Source organism: Stegodyphus dumicola, chromosome 6 (genome assembly GCF_044657685.1).
Source record: "Stegodyphus dumicola isolate Sdum_Otavi_A_Nest chromosome 6, ASM4465768v1".
NCBI lineage: Eukaryota > Metazoa > Arthropoda > Arachnida > Araneae > Eresidae > Stegodyphus > Stegodyphus dumicola.
Genome location: NC_140773.1, coordinates 228,295,242 through 228,308,816, shown reverse-complemented (window position 1 = coordinate 228,308,816; position 13,575 = coordinate 228,295,242). Strand labels below are relative to the sequence as shown.

Below are 13,575 nucleotides of genomic sequence, written 5' to 3'. Positions count from 1 at the left end.
TTACATATTGAAAAAAAAAAAAAAACATAAAAAACAACCTTGCCATCAGGTCAATTGCATGGGATTGTTTTGGGATCTAACTCCTAGCATTCAGTGATACTCAGCCATTGGTGGGGCCAGGAACTGTTAGAAAAAACAGTATATCCTTGCCTCTGTATGAAAACAAAATCTTCACACTTAACAGAATGAGGTGTCAGCCAGCTTTCTGGAGATAAAAATTGAACACAAGGAGTAGAAATGGTCATAAATCAAGCATTTTAATGTAAATCATCTTAAAACATTTATCTTTAACCAGATTAAGTGAATTATGAAAGCAGTTAATAAATATGGAGAAAAAGCATGTTAAACTAAAAAAAAAAAAAAAAAAAAAAAAAAAAAAAAAAAAAAAAAAAAGTGACCTCATTTTGCAACAGTCAAGGGCTATATACTTAGCCTATAAAGTTATTAATTTTTTCATCTGATTAACCCTTTCAGGACGGGCGTCCCATATACGCATTCCCTAAGAACGTCTCTTACAGCCGGGCGTCCCATCCACACATCGATAGAGACTACATTCAGAGGATGGGTGATACATATACTCATTTTAAGCTGGAACGTTTTTCTGAAGGCCACTAGATGGCATTCTATGCTCATTACTTTTGAAATGAACACAGTTTTAGGTTCCTGACCTTGAGTTTGATATATTCTGTCTGACTTTGGTATTTTACTCATCAACTGTTGCGAGGGGGGAAAGCGAAAGTGTAAACAGAGGTGGGCTCTTTAAATCGTTGCGTGCTATAATAAATATTCACGTGTCTGATTTATATCCAATTCCTTTTTTAATTCTATTTTTTCCTCTACTATATATGGTCTTTAGGGTTACTAGACAGCCCAGTCCGTTTTGCATTGACTTCAGATATATTCCCGTTTTTTTCTTTTTTTATTTCGGAAAGTCTCACCTCCAGTCTATTATGGCGCGAAGGCGCTATTTATCAGATAAAGAACCCTCGTATGGTTAATGAATAATTTAACTAACACAGATGAGAGCAATAATTCTTTTTCTAAAGATATAAAAAGTGATACTTTTCCTAAGAGTTAAAAAGTGATACTTCTCCGTGCTTCGAGATTTACCACACTCAGTCTTCATTTTAAATTTTGTTACTTCTTACTGTAAATAGTCTTCATTGTGTTGTTTTATTAATTTTAGACTGTATTGATGAATTTTATCAATTAAAACTTTGGAATAATTTGAATAGCGCTTCCAAAAATTATTTTACAAGACAAGGAAATTGGAAATTTTTAAGTATATTTTCATGTAAAATAAAGAAAAAAAAAAACATTATTAAGTGCTAATTTTAACATATATAAGAGCTCAAATAATAATCTAAAATGATACCAAAAATTACGAGGCTAGAAGTGAAACTTTTTTTTTTTCTGATTTTTTTTTATAAAATTAGGCTTAGCGATGCAAAAACTTCGTCCTGTACGGTGACTGCTTTCGATTCCCTTCCGTCCCGCACGAGCGTCTTAAACAAAGGTGCGCCGTCGCAAAAAGGTTAAAGAAGTAGATTTTGTCAAAGGCTGCAAATTATGTATTAATGGCTATATACTCTATCCAATGAATTTGCAATTGTGCCCCCCCCCAAAAAATGAGGTATGTTCCAGGTATCATTCTCAGATCATCCTAACAGTATGGTTCATAATAGATTATTCTTCTGACAGATTATATTTCCTACAGGAAATGCTATGATATGTACCTAATCTACAAATGTATTTAGGTATAGAATATGATACTTTGACTGTTGCTTGCTTATTTTTCTACTAAAAGATGGTATTAAGAGCTTATTTTCTAGAAGAACTTACTAGTTAGTCTCCATTTGCATTTATACAAATTGTTTTTGTTTTAATTTTGCACTCATAGCTGGATACAGTCTGACCTTCAGAGCTACAGGTCTGTATGTTTACTTATATTACACTAGCTCCTGCAACTAATTTTTGAATTCTTCCAATTTTTAAACTTGGGTACAAAAGTGGTACTTACGAGGTTGCATTCCTGGTTGAGGAGCTGGGTATCCAGATGATGGAGGATAACCTCCAGCAGTAGGCTGTTGTGTCATGGCAGGCGGTTGAGGATAACCACCTGGTGCAGCATATCCACCTGCAGGAGGATAACCTTCACCCATAGGTGCTGGATATCCAGATGCAGGTGCAGGATAGCCACTAGAAGGTGGATATCCTTGATTAGCTGGAGGATAGCCCTGTCCTCCAGGTGGATAAGGTGCAGCATTTGGGGGATAACCAGGCTGATAATTTACATCTGGAGCACCAGGATAATAAGCAGGATTTAAACCTGGGGGAGGAGCATTTGGAGTAACTGGAGGATAATTTGCCATTTCACCCATATTAGCACAATTCTGAAAATATAAATAAATTTATTAAAGAAAAATTATGCCTTGAATTAAAAGTCAAATAAAAAAACTGAAAGGGTTTAGATTTTAATGATCACAAGAAAAAAAGTTTCATTACAGTTTTGCTCAGCTCGCAATTTACCAGGCTGCAGTTGCACTCACTCCTGCTAACCCATTTCTTTTTCTTTTTAGCTTTATTATTAAGTATCATTTTCTTCACACTTACACCATACACAGTTCAACAGTTAAATTAAAAAATAAATAAATAAATAAATAAATAAAAGCATATGTTTATAGCGGCATATGTTTAGAATTCTCGATGCAGCACTATGTATTGGCATAAGATTTTCTATTTTTTCAGTCTCTCATCTATTTATTAAAACACTGTTTAGTTTTCTTAGTAAGATAGCTAGCAAAACTTTTTTTTAAAATCTTTGTCTTTTTATTATTAACGCTTTGTGTTAACTTTATTTATTAAATATCATGTTCTTTGCACTTATGCCACATAACATTCAATTCGAGAGCAAAATCACAAAATATTTAAAAACAGCATATCTTAAGAATTTCTGATACAGTCTTTTGCACTGAAGACAAAAATATTTTATTCCATATAGTGTTCCCACTACTCGCTTTAAAATCATTTTGTTAATCAAAAATCCATCAAAGTTTCATAAAATATGAAATATAAAATTCAAAATTTGGGCTTCCAGGTGCAATGTTTGAGTGGAGGATTACATTATTCAAAATTTGATGGCTGTAGGTACTGTCTTTATTTCACAGGGTAAGGATGCATGCGAGAATTGTTAACAAAATAAAATAATGTATAATCTGCATTCAGAATACATGCAGATGCTTCATTATTTAATTTCCTTAACAATAATACAGGGTGACAATATTTGGAAGCAACAATTTGAAAAGTGATGCAGCCATTTATAGTCGATGATGCAAAATTCTGTTTTGAGACTAACAGCCCATATAATGCCATTTTGATCTAATAAATCCCAAATTAAAAAAGCCAAGGATAAACTTTGACATTTTTGTCTATGCACAACTTCATAACTTACTTATATACACACACATATTATGCTAACATACAATGATAAAATTTAGAAAATTTTGACATTTGAATCAATTATCTCCAGAATTAGTAGATAGGTTTTAATAAAATTTATCATGTACTCGTATGTAAGACTGATATATCATAAATAATATCAAATACAACAATCATCCATAAAAACAAGTTGAACACTAACTGTACCCCTGGAAATGCGAACACAGATCTCTTCCCTATACCTCGCAGTAGTCACAAAGCCTTTATCAAAGACATGAAGGTCTATTTCTCATCCAACATGATACCTGCCCAGACCATCAAACATGAACTGTCAGACTGGATGGTGCAGGTAGCAGGTCATTGGTTTGCTCTAGATGAAGGTACATCAAAAATTAGTGGTTAGGCTGAATCAGGATTCATCGTTGAACAGAATAGTCTTCCACTGGTGCTTTGTCCGAAAACAGTGTTATCTGTACCATGCAAAATGGGTTTGCTTCTGCACAGAAATGTGTAGGACACAAACACAGCAGGGCTTCTTGCAATCAGGTAAGATCTTAGAGCCTTACGTTCACCTTTTCAAGGGTATAGTTAGTCCTAGGTTCAGTTTTTTGGACAACAATGCTCATGCACATAAGGTTAATTCAGTGCATGATTTTTTGGAATATGAGGATATTAAGCAGATGTTTAGGCCAGCCAGATATCAAGACTTAAATCTTATAGAAAATGTCTGAGACACTCTTAATTTTGTATCATACATTCAAAGCATTTTGGAAAAATATCTGTTTAGTACAGTTTTCCTGTTTTGTCAAATGATATAAAAACAGCCTATCACCCTGGCTCAGTATGGGGTTACCATGTAAGGGAAAATTACAAAGGATGGCTGATGATGGGGTATCCAGTGAGTGGTTGCTAAAAACGAACAATTTAATTTTTTTCCAAAATGAAGGAAAAAGGCACATGTCTTTTAACAGTAAAGCAGGTATGAAAATTGTTTAAAAGAGCTGTTCATCCAAAAAAAAAATAAATAGATACATGATAGCAGGAGAAGGTCAACTGCAACTTGTCTTTTAGCTCCCAGTTACACTAGTCTATAATGAGCATGAAGATTAAGTATTGTCTATAATGAGCATGAAGATTAAGTATTAAGACAAAGGCCCTAACTCCTTGCCAGTATCACCCAAGTCCAGTACGAGCAACTACTATGTGGTGCCGTATTTGTAACGACCGAAGTCTTCGGGCAGAAGAAAAATTTGTTTTTCTATTTTGTGAAGTCTGAACTGAGTCCATTAAGCTTTATGATATTTAATTTTTGCTTTAGGATATTAAATTTAGACTTAATTCCTTATTTTCAAAACAAATAGAGCTACTGGTCCTACTTTTTCACGGACTTCAGTTGGGGGAAGGCGTGTTGAATTTTGGCTGTTTTTCGGTGAATTTTATACCAAAAAGTTTTCTTTCTTTTTTTGCAATGTTTGATTCAAACATTGATGAAGAGTTTAAGTTATCTGGGATCAGATTGTGTGCGACAGGCTTGCATGCAGTACTGTATATCATAATGTAAAAGATTTGTGAATATTCAAAATCATATTGTTGTATTAACATTGCTTTATATTTAGCTTCCAAATTTTGTTTAATTTGCTGTAATTGAATAACACATGTCTGTAATCGATTCCTTTTTTTATGTGTATGTCAAAATAGTAAATATAGTAGCTATTGCATTTAATTTTTTTTTTTTTTTCGTAAATAACCATTTTGTAACTTTTATATTGATATACAGAACAAAATTAAACAGTGAAATATTTTTTTCCCCATTTTTGGTGCATTTTTCTGAAATATATGCCACAGTTAAGGGGTTAATACTTAATTTTCAGGCCAATTTTGCATACATGCATATTTTTTCTGTAATTATATACAAGCGAGAAGCAATTTATAAAATAAATTCCTTTATTATCTGTTTGGAACAGCACTCCAATTGGTAACACTTTGGCTCCCTGTTCCAGCTTTTAAAAACATCATATCCATTCAGAAAATAAGCATTACCAATTCAAACAAAAGAAAACTACCTCAACGAGTCACAAAATAATTTTCAAGGATGTTTTCTTTATTAGCGGTTGCAGAGAGAAGGAAAATATGCTCTGCAGTAAAATCTAGAAGTAATTACTTCTTCAGGCTATACACATTAAACATCTTAAAAGTATACTTGGAAAAAGTGCTGAACACTATGGAGCTCTCAGGGGTTCATACAAGCCATTTACAAAATTTGTCTTTAATTTGAAAGCCCCCCTTTTTTTACGTATGTGTTTACTTATTCTAAGAAAAATATATTTTGCATACCATAGTCAAACTTTAATCTAGTATACTTTGTATATCATGCCAATAAAGCTAAACAAAGCAATTCAGCAGAAAGGCATATAATTCGAGACTGTGATGTAGCCGTTCCTCAATAGACACTAATGCCGGCTAGCTTTAAAAGAATTTATTAACAGAGCACACAGGAACGGTTACAAACAAAAGAAATATACATAAAAAATGAAACATATACCAAATGGAACATCAAACATTGAGAATAACATAACATAGTAAGCTATCATCATGGCGGCTGGAGGTCGACTGACGTTTTTTCATATCGCCACGAGATGGCGTTTAAATAAAATAGTTCGGTTACAGTTCATGAGTTCATGGCGTGAATAAAATAGTTCAATTACACTTAAATAGGTCTGTTACAAGACTATAATAAAAGAATAAATTTTCTGAATTCGAAACCCATTTTAGCAGAAGAAACAGAATTACGATTACATTTTTTAATGTAATTGACATTGCTCTTTATCTTGTTGACAGAAAGACTTCAGCAGTCACTGTTTTGATGTGTTTGGTGCTATTTGTGACATTAGGAACCTGCCAAAAAGTAAAGAATATCTGAATGGCAGTTGTAATAAACTTGTGGATGCTTTAAGTGACCCAAAAAAATGAGAAGATATATATAATATATATATATGTATATACATCCTAGGTCTAGACAAACTATCCCTCATATTATCACAAACTGCCAACACCTGTTTGACATTCCTTGCCAAGAGTACTTCGTTACATTTATAAAAAGAATTTGGAAGACACTTGCAAATGTGTCAACTGCACCGAGATCTGTACACTTATGTCAATAGCCTCAGGGAAATGCCGCTTCTGAGAACTAAAGCTGATTAATAAGTTACTTACAATCTTCAACGAATGAATAATGGTAAATGTATAGTTTAGGGTACCCCTTGGCGATTTTTGGCGGTGCATGGATACCGATTTTGTACAATTCTTTGACTCGTTATTTTGGCTTGCGAAGCGGCAAAAATCGCCGCTACACAAAGCCAAAATAACGAGACAAACAATTGCACAAACATGGCATTCATGTTCACATCGACTTATTTTCACTTAAAAAAGAATTTCCCCAATTGCACAAAAATGGCATTGCTCACTCCTTTATCCATGTACACGTCGACCTATTTTCACTTAAAAGAAAATCCCAGAATTGCACAAACTTGCACTGCGCACTCCCTTTACTTTGTCCATGTACACATCGATATATTTTCATTTAAAAAGTCAAAGGAGCACCAAATTCTACAATATAGACAAACAAAAAATATATAATCTCAATAAAATACATTTAAACCAAACAATAACATAAAAAAAGGAAAAACATGTTATACATTTAAGCACTACCAAAAGCAAATATTCACTTACCATGATTTTCGATTTCACTTCGTACACCCAGAGCCACGTAGAAATCAAAATATCAATCATACTCAAATGACTTTTTTCAAACCAGGTACTCTTTCTGATCAAACGCTTCACATAGTGACCATCTGAACATTTCTTCCTATAAACCCATTCAAATCCATCTAAATGGTTTTTACATTCGACTAGACGCATATCCTTCCTACATACAGAGCACTTATAATGGCTACTAAGTAAACCTTCATTTACACACCAGCCAATTAAAGCTCTTTTCCGCTTTTGCTCCAAATCGTACATAAACTTCAAATTAATCTTACTACAGTCAGCCATTCTACCGTCTAAAGAATCAAACCAACACACACCACAAAAACGCTTACAAAACATCCCATGATTCAAAATGTCCCAGAAACATGCACCCGATTACGTCACAATAGGGTTTCCATAACATTTAACTACTCAGGCTACCATAAATGAAAGAACAACTTGGCGATAAATCAAACAACAACTTCGCCATAATACAAGGGGTACCTTAAAGTCTACTCTACCCTGAATAATGAGTAAGAAGTCTTTCTATAACAGTAGAAAGGCAAAATGCACATTTATTGGACACTGACAAGTTAATTCAAATGTCTGCTGGTAAAGACATGTAAATGTTACCTAAACAGGAAAGAAGCTAGAAAAAGTGTACATATGCATATTATGTGATTTTTTGTGACAAAATTATGAAGTTAAAAGACAAATTATGCACAGAGTAGTAAAAGTTAAGTTCAAAAATACATAACATTTACTTAATAGTATTTAAGTAAATGTGTACACTATAACATTTATTGCAGAACAAAAAAAATTTATTTAATAAGAATTTTTTGCATTACAGCTTTTTAATACGTTCACATTATAGTATTTTCAAAACTAATATTACATAAGTACTCGTAAATTTTAGAAATAAAATTATTAGCGATAATAATTTATGTAACAGTCTGACTATGCCACAAAAAGTATAATATTTAAAGGGGGCCTTGCATCTCCCAGCTTAGGGAAGGCCCTAAAATTTCTTAAACAGATCCCGAACAGAATAAAAAGAAGCTAAATATTATTAATAATCAGGTAAATATTACTAAATAAAATGCTGGGCTAATCTTTGGAATATGGTAACAGATAGTTTGGCGACATTTTGGTAAGGCGATAAAAGTTACTAGCTAGGACTTTAGTAGTGTACATGGATAAAGTCAAGAGTGTGTGCAATGCTATTTTTGTGCAATTCTGGGAAGATTTTTTAAGTGAAAATAGGTTGACGTGTATATGGATGATACCGTGTATGTGCAGTTCTTAAAAACGCGGCAAGCAGTTTTTCATTCTGCACTTTCTTCCAATTTCGCACCTAATCTTCATCATGATTAAGCATTTTTTTTCCATAAAAGTTCTAGTACATATAAGCATAATTCGGGTAGCAGATTGTTGGAAGAAATATTGAGTAAAAAAAAAATGCCTTTACTTCGTGAAAACAAAATGGCGTCCAAAACAAAACTAGCAGGTTGCTGTAGCAGGGTTGGTTGCCAAATTTTCTCCAAAAAATTGCCAAGTTACCATAATCCAGAGATTTACCAAATGCTGTTCATGCCACCAAATGGATACTACTGAAGCACTTTATTTTATAAATTGTTTCGAATTTCATTTCATAAATTTCTTAAGACTTACCTAGTATTGTTAATTATTGAAATAAATAAAATTATTACTTACATGCATGAATGCGTACAAAATTGGCGCAGAGATAAAGTATTAAGAAATTTTTATTTATAAAAGTTCTAATTCCAGTAAATCTATGGACTTCACTTTAAGACATGGAAAATATTTATAAATGAATAATTTCATTTTAATTAAATTGAAACGATTAAATTAATCACCAAAGTGCAACAAATGGAACCAAAATTTTTACTAACAAAATTAGTTTCACTTCTTTCATAACGAAAAATTTAAAAAAGGTACGTAATAATTATAATTGTTCCATTAGAATATGTTTTTAAGAGAATCAAAGCATAGCTCTTTCACACATGGTATGGTGATGATGGAGAAGGAAATAATACTTCAGATTACAGATTACTTTAAACTGTATCCTAGCATTTTAAAACTCTAAAAATATAAAATATCATAAGTCATAAAAATATTTCACAGCTTAATGTTAGGGTCTCGATTTTTTTAAAAATTTTCCTACCTTTCTCTTTATATTGTTTTACTTTCAGAAACACAGAAATATTTTAAGTTGAACTAATATCCATATTCTTTCTTTTTCTTTTTAAATAAAATCAATACCTTTTTGTGTCAAATAAAAACATTTAATCAAAATTTAAAATGTGTTTTGAAAAACTCCATTCTTTATACAGTCAAAAGTCATTAATTTGGACACCCATAATCCGGAATGATCTATAATCCGGACCTCAAAGCTAAAAACTTTCTGCGCATGCGCCGCGTTGACACATGTGCATAGGCGTTTACGCGTGCGTGTAAGACCTTTACGACTGCGCATATGCGTGTGCGCAAGAGCAGAATACATTTTCGCGTGCGCCTTTTATGTATAACGGACGGTATAAGCTAAAATTATCTATTTCAGTTAAAGTTGATGATTGCATTGTTCCTTAATCTTCGAATTGGATCCGGCTTATTATTTTTTGCACACTGTAAGAGCAATTTTATAAAAGTAAACTTGAACTTTCAATTATGTCAAATAGAATTTCCGATGCTGGAGCTCCCAAAGGATCTACAAAACAAAAGTATGTTTCGATGTCCATCAAACAAAAAGTGGAATTGCTGCAAAAAATGGATAAAGATATGAAGAAGGTGACAGAGAGGTTAGTGAAAACAAAAAAATTTCGATTGACAAGTTAGTCGGTATTCTCGGCACAGCAATTACGGGATTTGAACAGCGGAACTTTGGAACTGAACAAGAAATTATGTCTGTTTATAGAATTAAAGAGAAAGTATTATTACATGAAAGGAAGCAACTTAAACAACTTACATTGAAAGAAATGTTTAATAAAGTAAACAAATAAATATTAAGCTTTTTTTTTTTTTTTTTTTGTTTTTGTAAATTTTGATACCCTTTAGATCATAATTGTTCTTTATTTCATAAATTATGGTTTAATATTTTTAATTTTAGAATTTCTGCATGCCATCTTACGAGATTTAAACTGATGATCTATAATCCGGAAAAATCGATAATCGGGAATAAGCCCTGACGAGTCCGGATTAACGACTTTTGACTGTACCTATCTTTCTTTTCTGAACATAAATTAGTACAAACTGGAAAGTAATACAGTCAAAAGTTGTTAATTTGGTCACCCATAACCCGGACCTCAAAGCTACAAACTTTCTGCGCATGCGTCAGCCCGACGCATGCGCATAGGCGTTTACATGTGCGCGTAAGACCTTTACAGCTGCGAATATGCGTGTGCGCGTGCGCATAAAACGTTTAAGCATGCTCGTTTAATGTGGGACGGTATAAGCTAAGCTAAAATTATCTAATTCAGTTAATGTTGCAGATTGCGTAGTTCCTTAATCTTCAAATTGGATCCAGCTTATTATTTTTTGCAGACTGTTAGAGCAATTTTATAAAAGTAAGCTAGAACTTTCGATTATATCAAATAGAATTTCCGATATATATTTGCTAATATGTAAAGGATCTAAAGCGAAAGTATGTTTCGAAATCTGTTTATCAATTTCACGCTGCTCGGTGGGGGGGAACGCCGCGGCACGCAATGAATTGGAAGTTGATCTGTCAGCACTATCCTTATCTTTTTACTTTATTTGGCTTATAATTCCTTACCAAATGTAGTATTTCATCTTGATGTACTCCGTCTTTGATATGATTTAAAACAAGTTCCTCGTCATTATAATTCGCTTCCGATAGCGAAGAAAGTGACAGAGGTTATTGAAAACGAAAAAATTTCGATTGACAAATTAGTCGGTATTCTAGACACAGCAATTATAGGACTTGAACAGCCGAACTTTGTAACTAAACAAGAAATTATGTCTGTTTAATAGAATTAAATAGAAAGTATTATCACATGAAACGAAGCAACTTAAACAACTTACATTGAAAGAAATCTTTAATAAAGTAAACAAATAAATACTAAGCTTTTTCTTTTTGTAAATTTTGATACCCTTTAGATCATAATTGTTCTTTATTTCATAAATTACTGTTTCATATTTTTAATTTTGTAATTTCTGCATGCCATCTTACCAAATTTAAACTGATGATCTATAATCCGGAAAAATCGATAATCCGGAATCGCCAAAGTCCCAATGAGTCCGGATTAACGACTTCTGACTCTATAATGCTTAAATCAAAAAGTCTGAAAATGTGAAATCTTCACATTCATAAGCAAACTTAAGAAGTCAAACACTTAACAACAATCTAGCGTGCATGGACAACTTAATTGCCTTTTGACCCTTATACATATCAGAGTACGATAAACGAAAGGCTTTTTAATTCCAATGTTACAGTGGGGAAAAGTGCAGATTCACCCACTGCTTGGCGCATTTTTAAGAATTGCACAAACTCAGTATCGATGTACACATCGACCTATTTTCACTTAAAAGAAACATCAGAGAATTGCACAAACTCAGCAATGCACACTCCATTGGCTTTGTCCATGTACACATCAATCTATTTTCACTTAAAAAGTTAAAGGAAATTGACAAAAATCCAATTCTTCTTACTCTTGTAAAAAGCGCCAAATAAGTGTGCGATTCTGCACTTCACTCGTTACAGGACAGCAATTATCAATGGATTTTTAGGAATAGCTCATTTTGGAAGCAGCTATGAAAGTTGTCAATGGAGACAACACTGTCACGTCATTGCGTTTACAGCAATGAACTTGAACTGAGTTTCAAGTCCTTTAGTTTGATGACAACAATAGCAACATTGTGATGGTAAAATTCTACTAAAAAGAAAGGTAGCTGTGATTTTTACAGTTATTTTTGCAACAATATTGGCAGTTGAATCAAATTTAGCAATGTGTCAGATTGCAATCGATTGATTGCTTAACTGGAATATCAGTGCATATAAGATTTCAAACATTTAAAGTACAGAAGTATTATTGCATGAGAGAAATGCTATCGAATTTTATTAATATTTATGCTCCCCTCACTGCTAGTGCTGCAGGGCCCTGCTTTTTGCTTGTCAGTTCAGTATGGTTAGTTCCAACTTTAAATTGCTTTCAAATAAAACTGAAATTATCCACTTCTCCCTTCCACCATTTTTTTTTTTTTTTTTTTTTTTAGAAAGAATATAATTTTATTTAGAATATCTAATCATTGAAAAATTTCAATTTTCACATTGTCTGACTATTGGAACCAGGTCTTTCAATTATAATAAACAGCAGAGGGCTGTTTCACATAAACATTTATCCCAAACAAGACATATCAACAGCCACGCCAATTTATAATACTATATTTTTATTAATTACTAATACTTTTTCTTTTTCCTCTTAAGCTGTACACACCAAAAACAAAACTTAATTGAGTATCTGGAAATTTGAGAGGAAAAAATTTATCTGTTGCTATAAATTAAGACAGCTTATGAGCTTAATACAAAAACAAGTATAAATATGCATCAGGTACATAAAATATGTAATGATAATATGTAAGGATAACAAAATTTATATGTTAAAGATCGTGAAATTGTTTGCGACAAAAAAAGTTTTGTGGCATGGTAAGTATGAATTTTATTACATTTCTATAAATATATCAGAGTACATGACATTTCATTTCGGGAAGGAGAGAATTAGTGGCTTTGATCGAATTCCCACAGAAAGAATCTCGGGTCACTTAAAATTTTCCAAAGACAGCAATTTTCGGCAATTTTTAGATCAACTCAAGTCAATAAATGTATGTATTTCATCATTCACAGAATTTTATATTCAGATTTAATGATAATAGTACGCATTTCCACATGAGAATATAAAATTCTTATAATTTAAAACAGAGGGGGAAAAATACCGTAAAATACTAAACAATCTTAATTGCTTACTTTTAACTATGAAATTCTAGAACAGACCAAAAGCTAACTGTTTCAAATAATATCTCCCTTTCTAAACTTACAGCTAAACAGGAAATTAAAGCGTCATTTACTTAATATTTAACATTAACTCGTATAATGTCATTGCACCAACCAATTAATAAAACATTTGGTTACTTTGTTTACATTAAAACCGTTACAGGTGCCGATATTAACTGCGGTCCTCGGAATCAATATTTCTTTACAAATAATTTGTATAAATGTACAACATTTAAAACTAAATTAACGATACAATACCTCCTACTTAAGTTATTGAGTTTAAGAAATATATTTGAACTACTGTATAATTCTTTCAGTGTAATCAGAAATATTTCAACTCAACTGTACATAATGCATTTATT

At 32.4% G+C, this 13,575-nt stretch overlaps 1 protein-coding gene across 3 annotated transcripts in view; it reads right to left on the bottom strand.

The window, feature by feature from the left end:
- Positions 1-13,490, bottom strand: part of scramb1 (phospholipid scramblase 1) — a 62,196-nt gene extending 48,706 nt beyond the window's left edge. For 2 of the 3 annotated variants that reach the window (XR_004757416.2, XM_035354007.2), the window contains exons 1-2: positions 13,187-13,362; positions 2,021-2,393 (exon numbers count right to left, since the gene is read on the bottom strand). Coding sequence is in view for 2 of the 3 variants with exons in the window: in XM_035354007.2 (XP_035209898.1) it covers positions 2,021-2,381 (361 nt within the window). In the remaining variant the exon portion in view is untranslated. Of the gene's footprint in view, positions 1-2,020; positions 2,394-13,186; positions 13,363-13,471 lie in introns of those variants that run through there. The other variant, XM_035354016.2, reaches the window with a different exon arrangement.
- Between the last annotated feature and the right edge of the window lie 85 nt (positions 13,491-13,575).